Consider the following 24,871-nt stretch of genomic DNA (forward strand, 5'->3'; position numbering starts at 1 on the left):
ATGAAAGTAGTAGCTCGTGCATATCTCTGAAGGTCACGAAATATAAACTGATGTAAAATCTCTGTCATCAGTGATGCAGCAGCAAAAGTCCCACTGATAATATCAAACGGAGTCATAAAGTTTTCTGTCGGACTATCAGTGTACATGTATACATTAAAAAATAAATGTATTTTTCATCATCAAGTACTGTGTTTTTGTCACTAGAATGAATTTTATTATTTCTTCAAGGTTCTTCACATACGTACACCTTAAGAGATATCAAGTAGGCGAAACATGTTCTCAAAAAATTAGGGTTGGCACGCAGAAGAATTTTGAGTCAGAGATTTTGCTGGTTTTGGCACGCACTCACAAAAAGGTTGCTCACCCCTGTTCTAGAAGAAACTTTGTTTCATACTGCTTTATTTGTTAACTAGAGGCCCAGTGCACAAAAATTTGTGCACTGGTGGTGGTGGGGGGGTGTCCCTCAGCCAGACCTGTGCCCTCTCACAGTCTGGGACTCCTCGGGAGATAACCACCTGCTGGCTTAGGCCCACTCTCCGGGTAGCAGATGGCAGGCCTGGATCCTGCGCTGGGTCGCAGATGGCAGGCCCTCTGCCTGCCGCACATGGCAGGCCCGGCGGGCGGGTCACGATCCGCTGCGCCCCACCCCGCCAGCCACCGGGCCGTGCACATGGACGGCAGGTTGGGCAGATCGTGCTGTGCCGCCCCGCCTACAGTATGCAAATTTAACGGCCATCTTTGTTGGGTTAATTTGCATACTCTTCTGATTGGCTGATGGGCGTAGCAAAGGTACGGTCAATTAACATCTTTGTCTTTTATTAGTGTAGATTGTAGTTACATGTTAGGAAGAATGTTTTATATCTGAAGATTAAATTTGTAGTTGAACATATTTTTTGCTTTGTGAAGCTAAAGCCCTGCCTTCTGTTTTGTTTGTTTTTTAAATATGTTTTTTGCCGGGAGCTGGTCCATGCTTGCTGTTTCAAGGGACCTGGCATATATGGCATACTGTTCTTAATATGTTTGCTCACCTTCTAGGCACTATGTGTTTTAACCAAGGTCTCTGAGAAAGGTTGTTTCCCCAGGTAGGGATTTTCCCCTGAAGTTAGGGAGGGAATAAAACCTCTTAACTAAGTGCTAGGTGGGTAATTAATCACTTTAACTATGAACAATCATGCTTAAGCTACATAATTTTTACTCCCTGGAATGGAGATAAGAAATGCCCTAACCTTTGAAATAGAGATTGATAGGATTGGAATCAACTGGTATAAATACAGATGTAAGAAGACAGAACTTAGAAGACAGAACCTACACAGAACGTTCTCTAGAGACAGAAGAACTTCGCTGGAGAGAACATGGCAAAAGATCCTGGAAAGAAACTGGCCTCAGAACCTAGAGACAGAACCTAGTGAGAGAACATGGCAAAAGATCCTGGACTGAACCTGACTACAGAAATTGGCAAGAGAACCTGACTAGAACCTGGTGACTGAACCTGGCTGGAGAACCTGGACAGAACCTGGCTGGAGAACCTAGAGAGGGAACATGGCTACTGAACCTGGCTGGAGAACCTGGACAGAACCTGGCTGGAGATCCTAAACAGAACTTCGCTGGAGATCCAGACCAGAACTTGGCTGGAGATCCTGGCTAGAGATCCTGGCTAGGCTGCTGATCAACTGAACGCTGTCTCCGTATCATTCCTTCTTCGCCTACTCCATCCACACCTTTGGGGACCCCTGGACCCGCTGGGGTTGGACCCCGGCAGTTTTTTGTTGATTTTTAGAGAGGAAGGAAAGGGAAAGAGAAACATCGATAAGAGAGAAACATCACATTGATCAGTTGCCTCCTGCACACCCGCTACTGGGGACCAAGTCTACAAACCAGATATGTGCCCTGACTAGGAATCAAGGTAGCAACCTCTTGGTGCATGGGACATGATCAATCCACTGAGAAACACTGACTGGGCTTGTTTTTTTTTTTTTTAAAGTATGATCATATTAACTCATCTTTTCAAAGTATATATCTTAACTCATGGCAAGTAAATGAAGAGATGTGAGAAAGTTTTCATTAGTTTAGAATTATTAAATACAGTGCCATCTTAAAGCAAGAAAAGGTTTGACATCACTAGGTCTCTTTAGCACCATTATGTTGTGGTGCTAACATATTGAATCTGGGATAGGGTAAATGGAAGTGCTGTTAATAAAATAATATTCTTGGGGGGAAACTAAGATGGCGGCATAGATAAACACCGGGAAATTGCTGCTTCCCACAACAATTGAAAAACACATCAAAAACACAAAACGGACATCATCCAGAACTACAGGAAGGATGGCGGAGTGTAAATTCTACAACTAGAAGGAAAGAAAAGCACACTGAGAGCCAGAGGAGCTGCGGAAGTAAAGTGCAGAGGTAGCGGGCTCGCGCACGCACAGAAAAGGGCTGGCACCTGAGAACGCGGCTGTCTTTTTGAATCTGGAGGGAGTCACAAGCTCCCGACGGCTCTGAACTCCGGTTCCGGGAAGTCTGTGGGGACCCAGGACTCATACGGGGAGAAACTGGACTGTTTGGCAGCGGGCGAACTTGAGGGCGGCTTTCCCTCAGCGGTGCTTGCAGCCGTTACCGGGACACTGAGACTCGCGACTCCTTAGGGCAGGGCTGAGGCTCCGCCATAGCTGCTTGCTCCGCCCTTTGATTCCTTGAGCCCCGCCCCACCCAGGCTGCGGCAGAGGCTTTTGCATATGAATGCCCTGGCCCTTTGTAACCGGTAAATACCTAACTGCAGCCTGGCCAGACAGACCCAGAACTTCCAAGAGAAGTCCCAAGGCCCCACAGCGGCTTGCATTGCTTCACAGCTGAGCCTCATCAGGGCCAAAAAAAGGAAGGGGAATCTGCAGTTCTCTTCGTAGTTCCTGCTGTGTAACCTCAGGCAGAGGCTAAATTAGCACCTCCTTAGTTCCAAGAGCCACTGTACCCAGTGGTCAGAGGGGGACCATCCAGATCACAACTCCTCAGATCCATAAGGGACACACTCAGGGTGCAGTCTCAGTGAGCACCAAAGCCCCACTGAAGCAAGTCTTGCCCCAGAAGGGTGTCTCCAGCACAGAAGTTGTCCCACTGCAGACACAGCTGATTCTCACTGCCAATTGGCCTGGAGGTCAATTACTCCAGCGATCCTACAACAACCAAGGCATAGCTACCTCAGGTAACTGGGGAGGCTGAGCCACTGGGCCTTACAGGACACCTAGCACACAAAGCCACTCTATCAACACAGGGAAGCAGCCAAAATGTGGAGACAAAGAAACAGGTCACAAATGGCAGAAATGGAGGAAAGCAAACGACTGGATATAGAGTTCAAGGCCACGTTTATAAGGTTTTTCAGGAATTTTATGGAAACCGCCGATAAATTTAGTGAGTCCGTCAATAAGTATAGTGAGACCGTGGAGGACATGAAAAAGGACCAACTAGAAATTAAGCATACACTGACTGAAATAAAGAATAATTTACAGAGATCCAACAGCAGACAAGAGGATCCCAAGAATCAAGTCAAAGATTTGAAATACAAAGAAACAAAAAATACCCAACCGAAAAAGAAAAAAGAAAAGAGATTCCAAAAATATGAAGATAGTGTAAGGAGCCTCTGGGACAACTTCAAGCGTACCAACATCAGAATTATAGGGGTACCAGAAGAAGAGAGAGGGCAAGATATTGAAAACCTATTTGAAGAAATAATGACAGAAAACTTCCCCTACCTGGTGAAAGAAATAGACTTACAAGTCCAGGAAGCGCAGAGAACCCCAAACAAAAGGAATCCAAAGAGGACCACACCAAGATACATCATAATTAAAATGCCAAGAGCAAAAGACAAAGAGAGAATCTTAAAAGCAGCAAGAGAAAGACAGTCAGTTACCTACCAGGGAGTGCCCATACGACTGTCAGCTGATTTCTCAACAGAAACCATGCAGGCCAGAAGATAGTAGCAAGAAATATTCAAACTGATGAATAGCAGGAACCTGCAACCAAGATTACTTTATCCAGCAAAGCTATCATTCAGAATAGAAGGTCAGAGAAAGAGCTTCACGGATAAGAAGAAGCTAAAGGAGTTCATCACCACCAAACCAGCATTATATGAAATACTGAAAGGTATTCTTTAAGAAGAGGAAGAAGAAAAAGGAACTCTTACCATTTGCCACAGCATGGATGGAACTGGAGAGCGGATAAATACCACATGATCTCACTCATTTGTGGAATATAATGAACAACATAAACTGATGAACAAGGACTGATCCAGAGAAGGAGAGGCATTGATTGGACTGTTGGGCTTTGGAGGGAGGGTAGGGGAGGGTGGGGGTAAGGGGGAAAGATCAACCAAAGGACTTACGTGCAGGCATATAGGCCTAACCAATGGACACGGACAACGGGGGCGGGGGGGGGGGGGTGGGTAGAGGGTAACGTGGGGACAAGGACACATATGTAATATCTTAATCAATAAAAAATATATTTAAAAAAGTAAAATAAAATAAAATAATATTCTGTTTACTTTGAGAGTGTAAGGTTAGGAATATTTTCTTTGCCATGTTTGTTTTTAATTTGTTTGTTAGATATCCAAATTAAATCATGTAATACACTAGAGGCCCAGTGCACAAAATTCATGCACGGGGGAGGTGATGGGAGTCTCTCAGCTCGGCCTGCACCCTCTTGTAATCCGAGACCGCTGGCTTCTAACTGCTGGCCTACCTGCCTGCCTGATTGCCCCTAACCATTTGCCTGCCTGCCTAATTGCCCCTAACCACTCACCTGCCTGCCTGATTACCCCTAAATGCTCGCCTGCCTGCCTGATCACCCCTAACTGCTCGCCTGCCTGCCTGATCGCCCCTAACTGCTTGCCTGCCTGCCTGATCACCCCTAACCGCTCGCCTGCCTGCCTGATCACCCCTAACCGCTCGCGTGCCTGCCTGATCGCCCCTAACTGCTTGCCTGCCTGCCTGCCTGATCACCCCTGACCGCTCGCCTGCCTGATCGCCCCTAACCGCTTGCCTGCCTGCCTGATCACCCCTAACTGCTCGCCTGCCTGCCTGATCACCCCTAACTGCTCGCTTGCCTGCCTGATCACCCCTAACTGCCTCTGCCTTGGCCCCTGCCCCTGAAGCTTCATCCAGAAGGATGTCTGGAATGACGTTCGGAAGGTCGTTTGGCTCTCCGGTGTAATTAGCATATTGTGCTTTTATTATTATAGATGACCCAGGGACAATGTGAGAGTGTCTGAGGCAAAAGGAGCTGTGAGAATTAAAGCATAGCTCCGTGACTGCATGGGATTAAACATGCATGAGTGTTGGGGGCTAGGGACTTGGGTGCAGAAGAATATAGGGGAATTGGGGGCCTGAGGAAGAGAAAACTAGAATTTGGGTAGTGAGAACCATTAGAGGGCTTTTAAAAAAATGGTTTGGTGCCTTAAAGGAAGAGGGGAGTGGGAATGGAGACTAGGAGACCAGTGTAGGAACTATTGTGATAACTTGAGTTATTCATGGATAGATGTGGGGTACATGAGAGGAATCCTCTTCTAGGATGATTTCTAGGCTAGGAACTCAGTTGTTAGGATGGATGGTGCTGTTCTCTTACCCTTCCCAGAGGTAAGCAGAGGAATAAGTTTAGTGAGACAGATTTTAGTGTTACTTTTTGGTGTGTAGAAAAATGGCAGGAGGCTCATAGTAAAATCTGAGGTTACAGCCTGAAAGCCATGTACCTGAGGTCACACAGGTAAGAAAGGGGTGATGTTAGGAAGGGGTGATGTTAGGACTTTAGTCCATCATTCTGACTCCAGAAACTGCATTTTTCACTCATCCCATTATATAGCCTTCTGAGATATTTAACATCAAATTAGAGAAGCTAAAAGTGGCAATTTGGACACTGTGAAAAGAATATACTTGGTGATTATATATTAAATTATGAAGTATATTAAATACTAAGAAGATATGCTGTTTAGGTTAGTTAGATTGAAAAAAATTAGAGTGTTATTATTTCAGACAGAAAACAGATACAGTCCATTCAAGAGGTTAGATATTAACATTTGAACCTAAATACAAACTTTTCAGTGGTCTCTTTATCACTTTTTAAAAAATACGGATTTTTAAAATTGATTTTGGAGAGAGGGAGAGAGAGAGAAACATTGATGGATTGCCTCCCACTGGGGACTGAACCCCCAACCTGGGCATGTGCCTTGACAGGGAATTGGACCAACAACCTTTTGGTGCATGAGACAATGCTCACCCAACTGAGCTACACCAGCCAGGGCTCTTTACCATTTTTTAACTATTATGTAATTAATGTACAAGTAAGTGAAAAGGTTTAAAACATAACTCGAATCTACTACCCACAGTTAACCACTGTTAACATTTTTATTTACATTTCCTAGTACTTTTTCTTGGCAAAAATCATTATACATACAAAAACGTAAATGCAACAGTGCTTTATAATATACATTTTTCACTTGAAATGTAATAAATACAATAGAAATAATTTAAATTATAAGACTCCTGTGTTTCTTTTTATGGATCATCTTCACTCTGTTAAACCAACCTCTAATCTAGGTTCTTGCTATCTTTTGTCTATAACAGTGGTTCTCAACCTGTGGGTTGCAACCCCTTGGGGGGTCGAACGACCCTTTCACAGGGGTAGCCTAAGACCATCAGAAAAAACATAATAATTACATATTGTTTTTGTGATTAATCACTATGCTTTAATTATGTTCAATTTGTAACAATGAAAATACATCCTGCATATCAGATATTTACGTTACGATTCATAACAGTAGCAAAATTACACTTATGAAGTAGCAACGAAAATAATTTCATGGTTGGGGGTCACCACAACATGAGGAACTATATTAAAAGGTTGCAGCATTAGGAAGGTTGAGAACCACTGGTCTATAATCTTAAAACATTTTGTTTTGTTTGCAATGTGTAAATGCGGTTTTTAAGATAATAGGATTTAATCCGTTCTAAACAAAAATATTTGAAAGTAATAAAGTAGATTTTACTTTTTCTCATTAAGGTTTTTGTTTTTCATTAAGGTTTTAATAGAAAAGGATTGGATCTCCTTTGGACATAAATTTTCAGAGAGGTGAGTCACTGTTATATATTTACATAATTTTCAAAATTAGAAAAAATAGTTTAGAGTGCCAAAATGTTTCTGTTTTTAATCAACTTGTATGTCCAGTGGGAGGTGAGAGTGTGATATTCTTTTTTGTATAAAGACTAATTTTTTTTTGGTTATTTCAATTCTCATATCTCTGTTAATTTTCAGGCAATTTATTAACCATCCTGTTTGTCTGGATTGTAGTAGATAGAAGGCAATAGATCCTTTAAAATTGTGGTTGACGAAGGACTTGTATGCATGCATATAAGCATAACCAATGGACATAAGACACTGGGGGGTAGGGGAGGCCAGGGGATTGTCAAGGGCAGGGGGGAAAAAAAGGACATATATGTAATACCCTTTGTAATACTTTAAGCAATACAATAAAAAAAAAATAATGAAAGAAAAAAAATTGTGGTTGAAAAACTTAGGTATAAATTGTTTCAATAAAAACATTGCAGTTTTTTCTGCAATGGCACAATGTTTTAGGATTTTTTTAAATGTGTGTTTAAATTTAACAACACCTGAACAATTGATTTCTTTCAGAGGCATTTTTAAAAGCTTGTACTTCTTTGGGGGGGGCGTTAGGTGTGGCCATTTGGATGGAGACCCAAAGGAAGTTTCACCAGTGTTTACTCAGTTCTTGGAATGTGTGTGGCATTTGACTGAACAGTTTCCACAAGACTTTGAATTCAATGAAGCATTTCTTCTTCAGATTCATGAACATATTCATTCATGCCAATTTGGAAACTTCCTTGGAAATTGTCAGAAGGAAAGAGAAGACCTCAAGTAAGACTGATGACATGGGCTCCTTTTTTTTTTCTTAGCTGAGGACTAACATAAATTATAGTTGAATAAAATACATTATGAAATAGAACTGAATTTTTTGTAAAGTTTTTATTGTCTATACTTCTGAAGCCAAGTATGCTCTGAATATCTCTCACATCCTCTGGTTAATAGTAGAAATACATTTTTTAAATGTGTTTTAAAGTGTAGCATATATACAGAAAAGTACATGAATTATAGGTGTGAAGCTCAATAAATGTTAAAGTTTTCCACCTGTGTAACCAGCACTCAGAATAAATATTTCCAGCACCCTCGAAATTCCCCTTATGGTCCTTTCCAATCTGAATACACACACACACACACACATATTTTAAAATCTTTACATTTCATTTTCCAGAAACTATTGGTCACTGTTTTAAAGTCTGGTAAAAGATTGTACAACTGTTGGGTAATTTAAGGTAACATGAAGCCTTATAGCTCTCCTCACATTTTTAAATAGACAGTTCTTTGGGGAAATAAGTGTTTCTATGTTGGCTTCCAGTGTGTCTATCCTGATTGGATCTTACACCTGTTCTTCCCTAACTGGTCTTTGGGATTAGAGGCTTCTGGCTAAAAGTGTGTGTGTGTATTAGGTTGGGCTTCTAAGATTAGATTTTTTATAGTAGTCAAGAGCAGTTACAGATTTTTTAAGATCTGAGTGACATATTAGAGAGGCTAAATCTGGTGGTAGTTTGAAGACAACCGCATACTATAACTCCCAACAGAATTGAAGGCAGAATTGAGAGCAAGTGGAACATTCTAAAGATGTGTAAAGGGAATAACAAGTGAAATAGAGTATGACAGAGATGAACCAAATCAGAGACTATTAGGACTTTACCTCTGTGCTATAGTATCTTACAGTGGTTTTTTCATAATTAGGAGAGGTGACTTGAAGCACAGAGCAATTTTAGGAAAAACTATTGTCAATTATGAATATGGATGAACAAATCCTTATAAGTAGGAAGGTGGTAATAAAAGTACATTTTTTTAGTATTTCTTTAAGAACATACCTATTAGTTATCTTAGGGGTTATGGAAAAATGAGCAGATTCTCCACTGTTTCCTCTGTGTCACTGGTTTATGTTTCTTTGGTAAATATACTATCTAAAATAATCTACGCTTTTTTCACCTACTTCACCTACTTACTCTTAGATTTGCAGTATAATTGGCATTTTAAAATTCTTGAATACTGTCCTGATTTTCCCTAATTTCCTTGTTTTGTACCCACTCACACTTAAATTTGTCCCTGCCCTGTAATACATGCCATTACAGCCCAGATATGGGGCTAGGAGAATGAGGCTAAACAGAAATACATTAGCATCTTATTCTATACTAGAGGCCCGGTGCACAAAATTCGTGCACGGGTAGGGTCCCTAGGCCTGGCTGGTGATCAGGGCCGATCAGGGCCTTCCTTCCCCCGGCTGACAGCTGCTGGCCAGGGTCTTCCTTCGTTCCGCGCTGCCCCCTGTTGGTCAGTGCACATCATAACAAGCAGTGGAGCTCGGTCGGTTGAACTCCCGAGGGGATAATTTGCATATTAGCCTTTTATTATATAGTATACAGTTGACCCTTAAACAACTTGGTGGTTAGGGGCACTGACCCCTGTACAGTTGAAAATCTGCATGTAATTTTTTAAGTTGATCTTCTGCATCCATGGATTTAAAAGTACTGTTTTTGATCATGATCGGTTGAATCTGTGGATGTGAAACCCAGGGATATGCAGGGCCAATTCTTTCTTCATTGAAAAAAAAATCCATGTATAAGTGAATCTGTGCAGTTCAAACCTGTGTCGTTCAAGGGTCAGCTGTATGTGTATGACGATTTGAAGTAGGTGTAACATAGACCAGACAAAGATTATGAAATTGTGTGAATTAAGAGAGGAATCTCTTAAAGTATGTGGTTTGAGAGAAAACAATATACCTGTGTTGTATTTGATAAACATGATTTTAATAAATGACTATAAGTAGAAAAGGAGAGGAGAATACAGAATTCAGAGACAAGATAACATTAGACTATGAATAGAAGGAAAAACTATAACTTAAATCTACTTGTGAAAAAAATTGCCTGCTTTATAAAACTGAGTATTGGCATCTGTGAGAAAGGTCTTTATGTTTCTCCCATTATATAAGGTTAAAAGAGAAGACTTACTCCCTGTGGCCATTTCTTCTGGATGACCAAAAGAAGTACTTAAATCCACTGTACAGTTCCAGTTCTCAGAAATTTGCTGTTTTGGAGCCAAATACAGCATCTTTCAATTTTAAGTAAGTTGGCATCTTTAAATATTTATGTTCTTGTTTTTTTAAATAAATTTATTTATTGAAATTTTTTCTTTTTTGGTCATAAAGGTTTTGGAGAAACATGTACCACCAATTTGATCGAACGTTGCATCCCAGGGAGTCAATGTGTAACATAATTATGAATATGAATGAGCAAAATAAACAATTAGAGAAAGAGATTGAAGATTTAGAATCTGTAAGTATTCTGAATTATCTAATGTAATATATTTGGAGTATTAGTATTATTGTGTTCTTAAATTAGTGTAAATTAGTATGTATGGAAACCTTGCAAGTACACATGGTTGCTTCAAAGTTAGATCTCTATTTTGAATAGGTTAGTTTGAATCACTTTTCCTGAATTTTAAGATATATTGAAATAGCCGAAGTATAGAAATATAAAATAATAAATATCAGGGTATGTACCACCTAACTTTGTGAGATTGTAACATTTGTTATATTTGTTTCAGATCTTTCAAGCTTTTGTTTTAAGAAATGAAACATGATATATTTGAAGACCCTTATACTCCTTTTCTTGCTCCCCCCATGTACTTTCACTTAACTTGGTGTTAATTATTCCTGTGAACATTTGTATACTTCTATGTATGTTTATATCCACAACTTATAATACTGTTTTGGTGATTTTAAATACTATTTTTATCATATATTAAAAAATAAAAAAGAATATAGGTTTTGTATGCAGTGTAAAGGGCAATAAACAACATGAAGGCCCCTGTACCTTTCCCTCAGCTAAGAAGTTGCATGTTTGAAAAATATATAGAGATTGACATACTGTCGTGCTTCATTTTGCTCAACATTGTTTTGAAATTTATTCTAGTTGATATGTGTAGCTTTAATGCATTTCTTTTGTTAATGATTACTGTATAATATTCTCTTGTATGAGTAGCTCACAGTCTATCCTTTCAGCTGCTGAACATTTAAATTGTTTTTAGTTTTGGATTTCCATAACAATTAAAGTTGAATGATTTTCATATGTTGGCTGGCCATTTGGTTTTCCCTTTTCTGTGAATGACCTATCTTTTGGCCTATCTGCCCTTTTCTTATTGATTTGTAAGAGTTTTTTATATATCAGACACTGATTCTTTTTTAGTTATATATATATATCACAAATGGCTTGTCCTTTCCATTTTATTTACAGTATATTTTGTATAGATGCTTTGAATTTTAATGTAGTCAAGTTTATCAATCTTTATGTTTTATGCTTTTTTTTTGTACCTTGTTTAAGAAATTTCACCCTAGCTGGTTTGGCTAAGTGGATAGAGCATTGGCCTGTGGACTGGAGTCCCAGGTTCAATTCCGGTCAAGGGCACATGCCCAGGTTGCAGGCTCAATCCCCAGTATGAGGCGTGCAGGAGGCAGCTGATCAATGATTCTCTCTCATCATTGATGTTTCTATCTCCCTTTCTCTCTGAAATCAATAAAAATATATTAAAAATAAAAAATGTGAAAAACATTAAAAAAGAAATTTCTCTCCACCCTAAGACTTTTCTATAATCTTTTCTTTGCCATCTTACCTAATAATAGACAAACATGTAAATTGACCATCCCTCTGCTACGCTCACCAGCTAATCTGGAGAGTATGCAAATTAACCCAGCAAAGATGGTGGTTAATTTGCATATATAGGTGAGAAGCTGCAGAGCAAAGGCTGGAGCAGTGAAGGCCTGGGTCCTGGGTGCCGGAGGAAAACCAGTACTGGCAGCCAGGGGAAGGGAAGGCCTATTGCATGAATCTCTTAGTGCAATGGGCCTCTAGTCATATATAATAAAAAAGAATTAGTAAGTATATATTTTAAAAATCCTAGACAGTTGTTATAACTTGGTCTTGTCTGTCTCTCAGGCAGGGGTGGGTGTTCCTTAGTCATACAAATAATGACTGCTTGAGTAAACTGGAGGAGGATGTGTTAAAAGAGGCAGGCACAAGATATAGGTAATTCAGGAAGATTAGTTTGCAGATTAGTCCAGCGATTTGGAGAGTGCCATACTCTGCCAAAGATTACTTTAAAAATCTTCTGTTCAGTTTTTAAAAAAAATTCTGTGTTTTTAAAGCCTGTTGTGCCCATCTAACAAACTATTGTAGGAAAACCATGTAGGTTTTATGCAATAAAATCTTTAGCTAAATAAGTGTATATTTGTTGTATTATTTAGTTGTGATCTCAGGGTGAATGTCTCATATACATTTCTCATATACAGTTGTTTAAACATGTACTATGTGCAATTAGTAATTTTTTTCAAATTTGTATTTGTTCTAGAAAATTAATAAATGCAAAAATGAGCAAATAGATGGAGTTCTCACCAAGGAATTGTTACATCCAGTTCATCCTGAGTCACCTATCATCAAAACCTCCCTATGTTTTAAGGAGCAGACTCTGTTACCTGTGAATGATACTCTTCGAACTATAGAGGGCAGCAACCCAGCGGATAATCGTTACAGTGAATACGCTGAGGAGTTTTCCAAATCCGAACCTGCTGTGGTCAGCTTAGAGTATGGTGTGGCAAGAATGACTTGTTAGACTCCTAGAGTATTTTCTGGACTGACTGTAATGCAAGAAATGGATCATTGTAAGGATGATCTGTGTGCATGATGAAAAGGAATTTGTCTAATAAAGATCTTAGAGTTTAATAGTAGGTTAATCATTTAAGGAAGGAAAATAACTGCTCTTGTGAGAGGAGTTAGTGTAACTGCATTTCTAGTAAGGAATGACTCAGTTCTTTAAGAAACAAGTGATATTGACATTTATTCAAAACACAATTTGCATTGTATACTAGCAAATTGACATTTCTGTATGATTTATATGATAATTAGAGTCAAACATAAGTAGCTTTACTTAACTATAATTTAATTACCAGTAAACAGAACTTGACAAGGCAGTCCCTTAATAAATGACATGGCATGTTCTTTCAATTATGCAACCATGTAACTGAATTTTTACATATTTTACCTATAGTGATGTTTAATGTTGTGCCATGAAAAATATTTCTAAGAAAGCCTTAAAATCTCAGTTTATTCTTTACTCTTAGGTTTTATAGCCAAGAGCAGAATTTTGTGTTTGGTTTTCTTTTTGCCAGCCTTATTTTATCTGTGAAGTCTATACTCATTACTGCAGGCCTTGCATGCTACACTACTCCTATATAGAAAGTTGCACAGGCACACTGTTAAGTTCATGTGTAGCTTATCCCACTTCCATAGTCAAAATGAAACCACAGTTTTTATTCCATTTACAATTTGCTTAGTACTACATTTGATGACTTATTATTTACAACATAGGTTATTGATTTTTTAAAGTATGTTTTAAGCACATTTGACTATCTTTCATATATGGGTTACTGCATTCTATTGATTCTTATTTTGTGGTTGGCTTTATTTTTTTGATAACTGTAATTTTAAAAATACAAAGTTCTAAAGCTGTTTTTAGAGCAATGAATAATACGTACATATTTTAAAATTGTTTTTATCTCTCAATGAGTTATTGCTCTTCCTAGAATATTTTACTTTCAGTTTACCTAAACATTTTGGGATAAAAATCAAAAGGGGAATACAGATAGTTATATTTTGCTTGGTTATATGAATCTTAAAGCAGTCATTTCTATATGGAATACTATTTTCTGTTAATATATAAGTAAAAAGAGGAAAATGAAAGGTAGCCTAATACAAAGTTAATATTTAACAAAAACAACTTAACTGCTGGGAAGAGTTTCATTTTGCCATGTTTTGAAAAAAAAGCACTGGTAGTTGATGGTTAGGCAACCCACATTCACATAGGGCCTGGATGCCTGAGGTAGGACTGCTGGAGCCAGCTGGCTTCAGAATAGAAAATGTAAGAAACATGGTGGCATGAGCTATAATTCAAGGGTATAAGGAAATCTGCAAAGAGCCCTTCATGCTTCTCTTTATTATACCTATATCATATTATTAGTTTTGAGCATAAATATCTTTTTCAAGTGGAACAAAAGCTTTATTGTATGAGAACTTATCAAATCCCATTTATTTTTCCAATGTTTTTCTGTAACAAATTATGTAATTAAAATACCCCTTTATAAGCAGTAACAGAAATACACTGTATATAAAATATAATTTGTGATATTTAAGCACTGGGACAGGAAACTTAATCTTTGTGACCACAAAGGGAAAGCTTTTGTGCCTTGTTATTTGGTTCCAATACTGATTGTGGTTTTAGAATCTTCCATAGAAGACATTCTATAGTCAGCTCTTTGGTTTATTATCTTACAGTCTTCAACTTGAGGCAGATATATGTATGTTTATGTGTTCTCACATGGACTGAAAAATCAGTTAACATTCTATATAGGGTATATATTGGCAAAAGGCAGATTGTGTATGTCTTATAAAGTTGGATTTATGTTAAATGTGTTTGGGAATGTATAGTATGTAAATTATTTCATATATTATTTAAAGGTAATTAAATGTTCAGGTTTTACTTTAAATGTTTTGCTTTTGGGGGAAAAAATGGGATCAAGTTGTAGTTGTTTGTTTTCCCTCTCCTCGGCAAATGGACCTGCACCTTACGCTAATCATAACAGTATCAGGTTTGAGCACTTCACTTTCCAAAAGACAGATGTTGACAGTGGGCTAAAAGTTCCAGCAGATATAGCTGGTAACGTCATTAAATTTTCCTTTTGTGGCCTTGTCACTTCCTGTTGTTATAATCAGGATTTTATCTTGCCCTTACCAACTTGTTGATGGAAGGCAGTGTCCAATGAGTATGCACATTCAAGGTGAAATGTCTCTTCAAAGGCAGATCTGGATGTAAACATGAGGAAGAAAATGATTGGCAGAGAAGAATATTCATTTTATTTGTGGGTATTTTGAACAGGGTTAGCTAGGCTAGAAATAGCTCAGGGAGTCTTGACTAAATCAAGATGAAAGGAACTTTCCTTCCTATCCTCCAAATTCTCTTTATTTGGTGGGATAGCAGGACAGTGCAGTAGTATCGGGATACTAAAAATAAAAAATGTTAGGTTTTACAGCACATACTTAGAGTCATTTTCGGTTACCAGCAAAATTGAGAGGAAAGTCTAGATATTTCCCATATACCCCTGACCCCACACATTCATAGCTTTCTCCATTATCAGCATCCCCCACCAGAGTGGTACATTTGTTACAATTGATAAGCCTACATTGATGCATCATAATCACCCAAAGTCCATAGTTCAGAGTTTTCTTTTAGCATATATTCCTTGGGTTTGAACAAAATGTATAATGACTTTTAATAGTACCATACAGAGTATTTTCACTTCCCTAAAAAACCTTTATGCTCTTCCTATTCATTCCTCCTCTTCTTCCCCTCAACTCCTAGGAACCACTAACCTTTTTACTGTCTCTGTAATTTTAGCAGAATGCCATATAGTTGGAATCATTTAGTATGTAGACTTTTAGATTGGCTTCTCTCACTTAGTAATATGCATTTAAGGTTCCTTCATGTTTTTATCATGACTTGATGACTTTTTTTCTTTCTTTCTTAGCACTGAATAATCTTCATTGTCTGGATCTACCAGAGTTTATTTTTATTTGTCTATTTATCCACTGAAGGACATCTTGGTTGCTTTCAAGTTTTAGCAATTATTAATAAAGTTTCTATAAATATCCATCTGCAGGTTTTTGTTTGGATAAAAGTTTTCAACCCCTTTGGGTAAATACTAAGGAGCATGATTGCTGGATTATATGGTAATAGTATGTTCAATTTTGAAAGAAATTCCCGAATTTTCTTCCAAAGTGGCTGCACCATTTGCATTACCATTAGCAACGAATAGAGTTCCTGTTGCTCCACATCCTCACCAGTGTTTGGGGTTGTCAGTGTTCTGGATTTTGGCCAGTCTAATAGGTGTATAACTAGCCTGGCCTTTTTTGACTTTTGTTTTTTCAGATCTACTTTACAATACTGAAAAACTTCCAGTTAACATTCTTAAGTTGGATGAAATACTGATCATCTGCAAAACTATATAGAGCTATTGAAGACTCATCAATGACATTGATTCATTTTCATCAGCCAAGTTGTAACTATTTTGTTGGCTTTTCCATGTAGTAACCCAATTGGTATTACCATGTCTCAATTGATAAAAATAAAATGTAGAATCTATTTAAAAGAATACTTAACTAGAAAAAAACCATCCTGAATAATCAGCTGAAGACTAGCTGGAGAGAACCCTGATAACCAAGGATGGAAAGTGGAGAACGCATAGAGACTGATAAGAAGGGCTGAATGGGCAGATGTTTCTATCTGCTTTGGCCTTTTAAGAGAGTTCCTACATTTCCAGCTGTCTCTCCCTGGCAAATAGCATTTTAAAACTTGATTTCAGAGAGGGAGGGAGTAGGAGAGAACAATAGAAACATCAATGATGAGAGAAAATCATTGATCAGCTGCTTCCTGCATGCCCCATACTGAGGATCAAGATGTACTACGGGCATGTGCAGTGACTGAAATTGAACCTAGTACTTACTCTTCAGTCCACAGGTCCAGACTGTTAGGCAAGCTGCTTTGCCATTTGGGCCATGTGATGAAGCAGATGGGGAGTCTTTGTAAGGCTTCTAGAGGCGATTATCAACACAGGCCATCAGGATTTTTGAGAAAAGACCTTCCATCCTCTGCAGATCGTATTCTCCTTTTGAAAATAATGCTTGGGTAACTACAGGGCATTGGTAGAGACTGAATGTTTAGCCCTGGATTACCAAGTTACTATGCAACTTGAGCTGACTATCTAAACTGGGGTTATCTGACCCAGCAAGCCATAAAGTTGTGTGGGCACAGCATCACTCCATCGTCAAATGCAAGTGGTAGGTATGTGATCAGCAGTCCTGGGAGGCACAGGTAAGTTACATGAAGAAATGACCCAAATGCCCACGATCTCCATTCTCTCCCCCAGCCTGCATGAATGGCCTCATACAGAGTTCCCTACAACCAGTTGATAAAGAAAGAGAAGACTTAGGCCAGGCTCACAGATGTTTGTGTATGATACGCAGGTACCACTCCAAAGTGGACACCTGCAGCACTACAACCCCTCTCTGGGACATCCCTGGACAGCGGTGAAGGGAAGTCTTCCTAGTGGGCAGAACTCTGAGCAGCACTTTGGTTGTTCACTTTGCTTGGAAGGAGAAATGACTAGATGTGCAATTATGTACCAATTCATGGGCTGCAGCTAATGGTTTGGCTGGATGGTCAGAAACTTGGAACATGATTGGAAAATTGGTGGCAAGGAAATTTAGGGAAGAGCTAAATAAATAGAACTCTATGAATGGGCAAAAAATGTGAAGATATTTGCATCCCATGTGAATGTCCACCAAAGGGTGACCTCAGCAAAGGATAGGATGACCCATTCTGTGGATACCAGTCAGCCTCTTTCCCCAGACACCCCTTTTGTCACCCAATGGGCTCATGAGCAAAGTGACATGGTGGTAGAGATGGAGGTTATGCATAGGCTCAGCAACATGGACTTCGACTTACAAAGGCTGGCCTGCCTTGGCCACTGTTGAGTGCAAGTCTGCCAGCAGCAAATATCAACACAGTCCCTGATATGGCCCAGGGTGATCAGCCAGCTATCGGGTGGCAGGCCGATTACATTGACCCATCATGGTATGAGAAGCATTTTGTTCTTACTGGATAGACACTCTGGATGTGAAGTGGCTGATTTGATAGAGCAGTGGAATGGCACTTTGAAGACCCAGTTACAGTGCCAGTTAGGTAACAATACCTTTCTGGGACAGGGTGCTCAGGAAGGCTGTGTATGCTCTGAATCATTATTCAATATACAGTAGTGTTTCTCCCATCTCCGGGAATCAAGGGATGGAAACAGGAGTGACACCACTATCGTCCCTAGTGGCCAACTAGCAAATGTTTGTTTCCTGTTCCCACAATGTCATGCTCTGCTAGCCTACAGGTCTTAGTTCCAGAGGGAGGAATGCTTTTACCAGGAGACAACAATGATTCAATTGAATTGGAAGTTAAGTGTGCCACTTTGGGTTCCTCATGCCTCTTGGTCAATAGGCAAAGAAGGGAGTTGCTCTGCTGGCTGGTGTGATTAATCCTGACTACCAAGGGGTAATTGTACTGCAATTCCACGTGGGAGGTAAGAAATATAGGAGATCCCTTTGGGCATCTGTTAGTATTACCATGCCCTGTGAATAAGGTCAATGAAAAAATGTAACAATCTAATTCAGACAAAATTGCTAATGGCCCTGACCCTTCAGGGATATAGATTTGGGTCACTCCACCAGGTACAGAACCGTGACCAGTAGAGGTACTTCCTGAAAGCAAAAGGAATACAGGATAGTGAAAGAAAAGTATAATATTAGCAGTGACCACATGACCAGTTATAGAGTGATGATTATAACTATCATGAGCCTGTGCTCCATGTTTTGTTATTAATACAAAACAAATATTGTTTTTTCTCTCTTATACCCTTATCATGTAGCATACACTGTATTGATTTTATATCATAATGTTTAAGTATTGTTAAGTTTTAAATCATAACATAAGTTACAGGATATCAAGGAGAAAAGTAAACATCACTTAAAGACTTTATTTCCTTTTTTGGGGAAACGGTTAGTGCTTTTTTAGTTGTACAAAAGATAATTGTATCATGTTAGGTAGAATTATGACCTTGTTATTATCTTTATTTGGAGATTAAATATGGTTTAGGAGGTGTGTATGAATGCCAAGTTGACAAGGAGCAGACTTGTGGTGTTTAATTTTGTATATCTACTTGACTGTGTTATGGGTTCCCAGATATTTGGCTAAGCATTGTTTCTGTATGTGTCTGTGAGTATGTTTTCAGCTGAGATTGGTGGACTCAGTAAAGCAGATTAGGGAGGGCATCATCCAATCCATTGGGGCTCTGAACAGAACAAAAAGTGAAGATGGACAGAATTCACCCCTTCTTTTGCCTGAGTGCTTGAGCTGGGACATAAGTCTTTCCTGCCCTCCGACTGGTTCTCAGGCCTTTGAACTTGGACGGAATTGTACCTCTGGCTTTCCTTGGATCCCCAGTTTGCCAATGGCAGATCATGGGATTTCTCAGCCTCCATAATCATGCGGGTCAATTCCTTATAATAAATTTATCTCTGTATATGGTTCGGTTTCTCTGTAGAACTCTGACTAATACAGCTATTAGCCTTAATTAGTACTAATACATTATCCTGTAGGACCCCAGAAGACCCTAGCTATTCTTCTTACGTTATTATTATTGTGGTAAAATGTGTCAAATTTACCATTTTAAATGTAAAATTCAGTGGTATTAAGTACATTTACAGTGTTGTACAATCATCACCCATATCTATTTGCAGCACTTTTTCATCATCCCAGCAGAAACTCTGTCCTCATTAAACAATAACTCCCCACTGCCTCTGGCAGCCACCCTTCTACTTTCAGGCTCTATGAATTTGACTATTCTAGTTATCTCATTAAGTAGAATCATGCAGCTTTTGTCCTTTTGTGTCACATTTAATTTAGCATAATGTTTTCAAGATTCATCATATTTTAGCATGTGTCAAATTTTTATTATTTTTTATGGCTGAATAATATTCCATTGCTGTATACACCACATTTTGTTTATCCATGCATCTGACTCTGGACACTTGAGTGGTTTTTAATCCTCTGACTACTGTGAATAGTGCTGCCATGAACATTGGTGTACAATTAACAGTTTGAGTCTCTGCTTTCAATTCTTTTGGATAAATATCCATAAGTTGAACTGTTGAATCACATGTTAACTCTATGTTTAACTTTTTGAGGAACAGCCAAACTGATTTCCACAGTGGCCACACCATTTTACATTCCCACTGGCAATTCATGAGGGTTCCATTCTTCAAATTCTTGGCAACACTTGTTATACTCTACTTTTTTTTTTTCATAATAGCCATCCTAATGGGTATGAAGTAATATCTCATTGTAGTTTTGATTTAATTTCCCTAATGATTAGTGACATTGGTCATCTTTTTATGTGCTGATTGGCCATCTGAATATTTTCTTTAGAGAAATGTTTATTCAATTCCTCTACTCACTTTTGAATCAGATTGTTTGTTTTTTGAGTTGTAGAAGTACTTTATATATTCTGTATATTAATCCCTTTTCAAATATATTATTTGCAAGTATTTTCTCCCATTCTGTGGGCTGTCATTTCACTCTGTTTATAGTGTTCTTTGATGCATAAAAAAATTTAATTTTGATGAAGTTCAACTTATTTTTTTCTTGTTTGCATGTACTTTTGGTGTCAAGTCCATGAAATTATTGCCAAATCTGGTATGAAGCTTTCCTCCAATGTCTTCAAAGAGTTTTATAGTTTTAGCTCTTATGTTTATATCTTTTATCAGTTTTGATTAAATTTTTGTATATAGTAAGATATGGGCTCAACTTTATTCTTTTACATGTGGATAATCAGTTTTTCCAGCATCATTTATTGAAAAAATTGCCCTTTCCCCATTGAATGATCTTGGCACTCGTACTTAAAATTAATTGCCCACATATGTGAGGGTTTATTTCTCTATTTCTGGGCTATCTTATTCCATTGATCTATGTATTATCTTTATGCCAGTACCACACTGTTTTGATTATTGAGGTGCTGTAGTTAAGTTTTGAAATTAGCAAATGTGAGTGCTCTAACTTGGTTCTTTTTTCTTTTTCCTTTTTTCTTTTTTTTAAAAAAAATATTTTATTGATTTTTTACAGAGAGGAAGGGAGAGAGATAGAGAGTTAGAACATCGATCAGCTGCCTCCTGCACATCTCCTACTGGGGATGTGCCCGCAACCCAGGTACATGCCCTTGACCGGAATTGAACCTGGGACCTTTCAGTCCACAGGTTGACGCTCTATCCACCGAGCCAAACCGGTTTCAGCTCTTTTTCCTTTTTTCAAGACTATCTTGGTTATTCATGATCCCTTGAGATTTCATATAATTTTTTAGATGTGCTTTTCTATTTCTTCAGGAAAAAACACACATCTGTAGAAATTTGATAGGCAATGCATTGACTCTATAGATTGCCTTGGATAGTGTTGACATCTTAATGATATTGCCTTTTGATCTATGAATAAAGAGATGTCTTCACTTATATGTGTCTTTTTAAATTCTTTGAGCAACATTTTGTAGTTTTCAGTATACAAGTTTTTCATCTTTTTGGTGTTGAATTTTGTCAATTTTTCTGTATAAATTAAGGTGCTCGTGTAGGTTTTTTCCTTCTTTCTGATAATGTAATATATTGATTTTTGTATGTTTAATCATTTTTGAATTTTGGAAATAAATCCCACTTGGCCATAATCTTTTTAATGTGCTGTTGAACTCAGTTTGCTCAGTATTTTGTTGGGAATTTTCCCATCAATGTCCACAAAGCATATTGGTTTGTAGTTTTTTTTCTCTATGGTACCTTTGGTTTTGGCCCAGCTATTTTTTATTGTTGGCATGATATAGGTCAATAAACCAGAGGAAGGATGACCACCACCCAACACTCACTTCAGCAAGGAGAGGAGAAAAAACATTTATCAACTTCATTAACTGACCCATCATCCTTCAACTCATTTTATTTTATTTTTAAAAAAATATATTTTATTGATTTTTTACAGAGAGGAAGGGAGAGGGATAGAGAGTTAGAAACATCAATGAGAGCGAAACATCGATCAGCTGCCTCCTGCACACCTCTTACTGGGGATGTGCCTGCAACCAAGGTACATGCTCTTGACCAGAATCGAACTTGGGACCTTTCAGTCCGCAGGCGGACGCTCTATCCACTGAGCCAAACCGGTTTGGCAAAATTAGGACTTGTTTCTTTTTTCCTTCAGCTCATTTAAAATTTTTCTTTTGTTATGATTACCAAATATATGGAAATTAAAATAAACATGGCTAAAAAGCTCATGTTAAATATATGAGAAACTCTACTCATTATAGCCACCTGAAAGCAAACACAGAATATTGTAAAATAAATGAAGTTGGAAATATGTTGAACAGCACACATGAGTGTGAAATTGGGCAAATGGAAGCTCTTATTTAAATTACCAGGTAATCAGATGTTATAATCAGAGAGTATGCCTGTGGTAAAGTAGTGACAAAGTCACAGTGAAAAAGTAAAATGAAATAGGTGAAATTAATTTTAATGATATATTTTATTTAACCCAATAATTTAAAATATTATCATTTTAAACAAGTAATTGATACAAAATTATTAAAGTACTATTTAGTAAACATTTCATGTTAAATTTTCAAAATCCTGTACATCTTACACTTACAGCATTTATCAATTTGGACTAGCCACCTTTTATGTGTTCAATGACCACATGTGCCTACTATATTGGGCAGCCATTGGAACTTGCTTATTCAGACCTGTTGCTCAATTTAATTTTGAAAGCTTGACAGATGAAGTTGTTAGATTTTTCTGGCCTCTGTCCTGAACGGAGCCAACTGTGTGCTTATGTACACGGTGGTTCCTATAGGAAGATGTAAATCAGTCCTGAAGCCTTTGATTATCTAATGATGTATTCCTTAGAAACAGCAGACATTGTTCAGAAACAAGTCCGCGGCAAGCATCTTGGCACTTAGGACAGGGAAGGAGGGCTGGTGGCTAAGTGTTTATGGCAGGTCAGCGCCTCAGGGAATTTGTTGAGGATTTTAGGTTCACTGTCTCCAGCAGGAGGTAGACTTTTGGAACAGTTGGTAGATGGGGATCAAAACAGCAGGGAGTTGAAGAACAAAAGTTGCGTGGGCAGAGCAGTTGGCCTTTCTTTCTTCTCTTCCTGTCTGTGTGAGTGTGATGAGGGTGTGTGTGTGGACAATGATGTCTGTAGGAAGGTGGGTGTCTGGGATTTCCAGTGTACACCATCAACAGAAGCTCACTCAGGTCCCTGTCTTGTTCTACATTTCTCTTTCAGCTCACGTGTGTTCCACCCCCTCCCAAAAAAATCCTTTTAATATATTTAATATGTGCCTTTGTAGATGCTTGTCCTTAAAAGTTTATGTGTTTTAAATTTACATAAGTGGTATGAAGCACTTCTTCCTGCCCATTCTATCTTTGTCTCACTTATGCTATCCTTTCTTTTAATGCTTTTTCTTCTTTGGTTCTTTCCTTTCAGCCATTTGGCATGTATTGAATACCTAGTGTAAGCCAGGTGGGGGGCTACAACATCACAGACTTTGTTTCATTAAAGTCTTGTGATAGTTCTGCAAGGATGGTAGCATATTTCTGATTTTGTAAAGCAGAGCAGTTAGATAACCTGCCCACCATCATCACACAGCCAGCAATGTGGAGTCACACTTCACCTTCCTAATTCCGAAATCCACACTCTTTCTGCTATTTCAAAACCCTTCTTGTTGTTCCTTAGGAAAACATGTATGCATCCCTCTAATGAAAAAAACCCCTGATACAAACCAATTTGGCTATCTCTTGGGACCTAGGTAATCTAGCTATTTGCAGATTTGGCAATAACACCAGCTAACATTTATTCAGTGTTTATGGAAGGCAGTTTGAGAAGTAGTTAAGAGCACAAACTTTGGAGCCTGGCTGATCCCTAAGCCTTTAAGCATCTGTGGACTTTGGGCAAGTTATCAGCCTCTGCCTGGGGATAGAAGCCAATTTCTATGTGGTAGAGTGAGTGAATAGGAAGAAAATAGAGGCATGCCTTTTCATTCATTCACCCATTCATTCGTTTGGCAAGCATTTGACAACTCTGCCTGTGCCAGGTGTTACTCTAGGAGCTGGTGATAGAAGAGGACAGGATACAAAAAGTCTCTGCCCTGAGGAAGCTTATCTGCTAGTGACAGCATGTGAGAAAGCTGATTCCAAAAGAAGGATAGGGACCTCAACTTGAGGAGAACAGAATCATAGGCAGTAACTATAATTTATTGCTGTCTATTGTGTGCTTCTGATTAAATTCCATTCTCAAAGGCAAGATTTCATTTCTTAACACCTTTATTGAGGTGTAATTTACATAATCTAAAATTCACCCATTTTAAGTCTACAATTCAAAGGTTTTTAGTACATTTATAGAGTTGTGCACCTATCATCTTAATCAGGTTTGAATATTCCCATCACTCCATAAAGCTCCTTCTAAGAGCAAGGTGCTATTTTCGTTTTCTCAATAAATGAAGGAAAGTGACCTATATGTGGGAGGAGCACTGACCTAAGGGCTAGGAGAACCAGGACCCAGTCCTAATTTTGCCACTATAGCCACAGGCCAGAACCTTCTCACAGGGTCTCGAGTTCCTCACCTGTGAAATAGAGGGCAATGCTTGCTAAGGCCCTTTATAGTTCTAGATCTTAAGACTTTATTTAAGGAAGTTCAGACTATCTCTAGTAGTTAGGGAAGGCTTTAGAAAGATTTAAAATCTAAGAGGAAAGGAAATGTTGATGGGAAAATTATCAGAAGGCATTTATGTGGGGGGATATTGGGAATTAAGTAGTTCATCTTTTTCTTTTATTATCGACACTAGTAGCCCTGCGCATGAATCCGTGTGTCAGTATGTCGCTGCCGCCTTCCTGTAGCTCCCCCAGCCCCCTTCCCCCTTCCCCCCTCATAGCTTGCTGCCCTGCCCCCTCCTTTAGCTCTCTGCAGCCCACTTGTACCAGGCTGGCCTACCCTCCTGCTGATCTGTGATCTGGTCATGATACGCTTGGTCATTAGGCCTCAGGGCATAATGGCT

The 24,871-nt window shown here is 38.6% G+C and overlaps 1 protein-coding gene across 2 annotated transcripts in view; it reads left to right on the top strand.

The window, feature by feature from the left end:
- MTMR6 (myotubularin related protein 6) overlaps positions 1 to 14,609 on the top strand; it is a 48,531-nt gene extending 33,922 nt beyond the window's left edge. For both annotated transcript variants that reach the window (XM_081083631.1, XM_081083632.1), the window contains 5 exons: positions 7,061 to 7,110; positions 7,714 to 7,914; positions 10,079 to 10,210; positions 10,295 to 10,421; positions 12,493 to 14,609. In XM_081083631.1, the coding sequence (XP_080939757.1) occupies positions 7,061 to 7,110; positions 7,714 to 7,914; positions 10,079 to 10,210; positions 10,295 to 10,421; positions 12,493 to 12,753 (771 nt within the window). In that variant the 3' untranslated portion in view covers positions 12,754 to 14,609. The remainder of the gene's footprint in view (positions 1 to 7,060; positions 7,111 to 7,713; positions 7,915 to 10,078; positions 10,211 to 10,294; positions 10,422 to 12,492) is intronic.
- The last annotated feature ends 10,262 nt before the right edge of the window (positions 14,610 to 24,871 follow it).

The sequence above is a fragment of the Myotis nattereri genome (assembly GCF_964212035.1).
Source record: "Myotis nattereri genome assembly, chromosome: 2".
Lineage (NCBI taxonomy): Eukaryota > Metazoa > Chordata > Mammalia > Chiroptera > Vespertilionidae > Myotis > Myotis nattereri.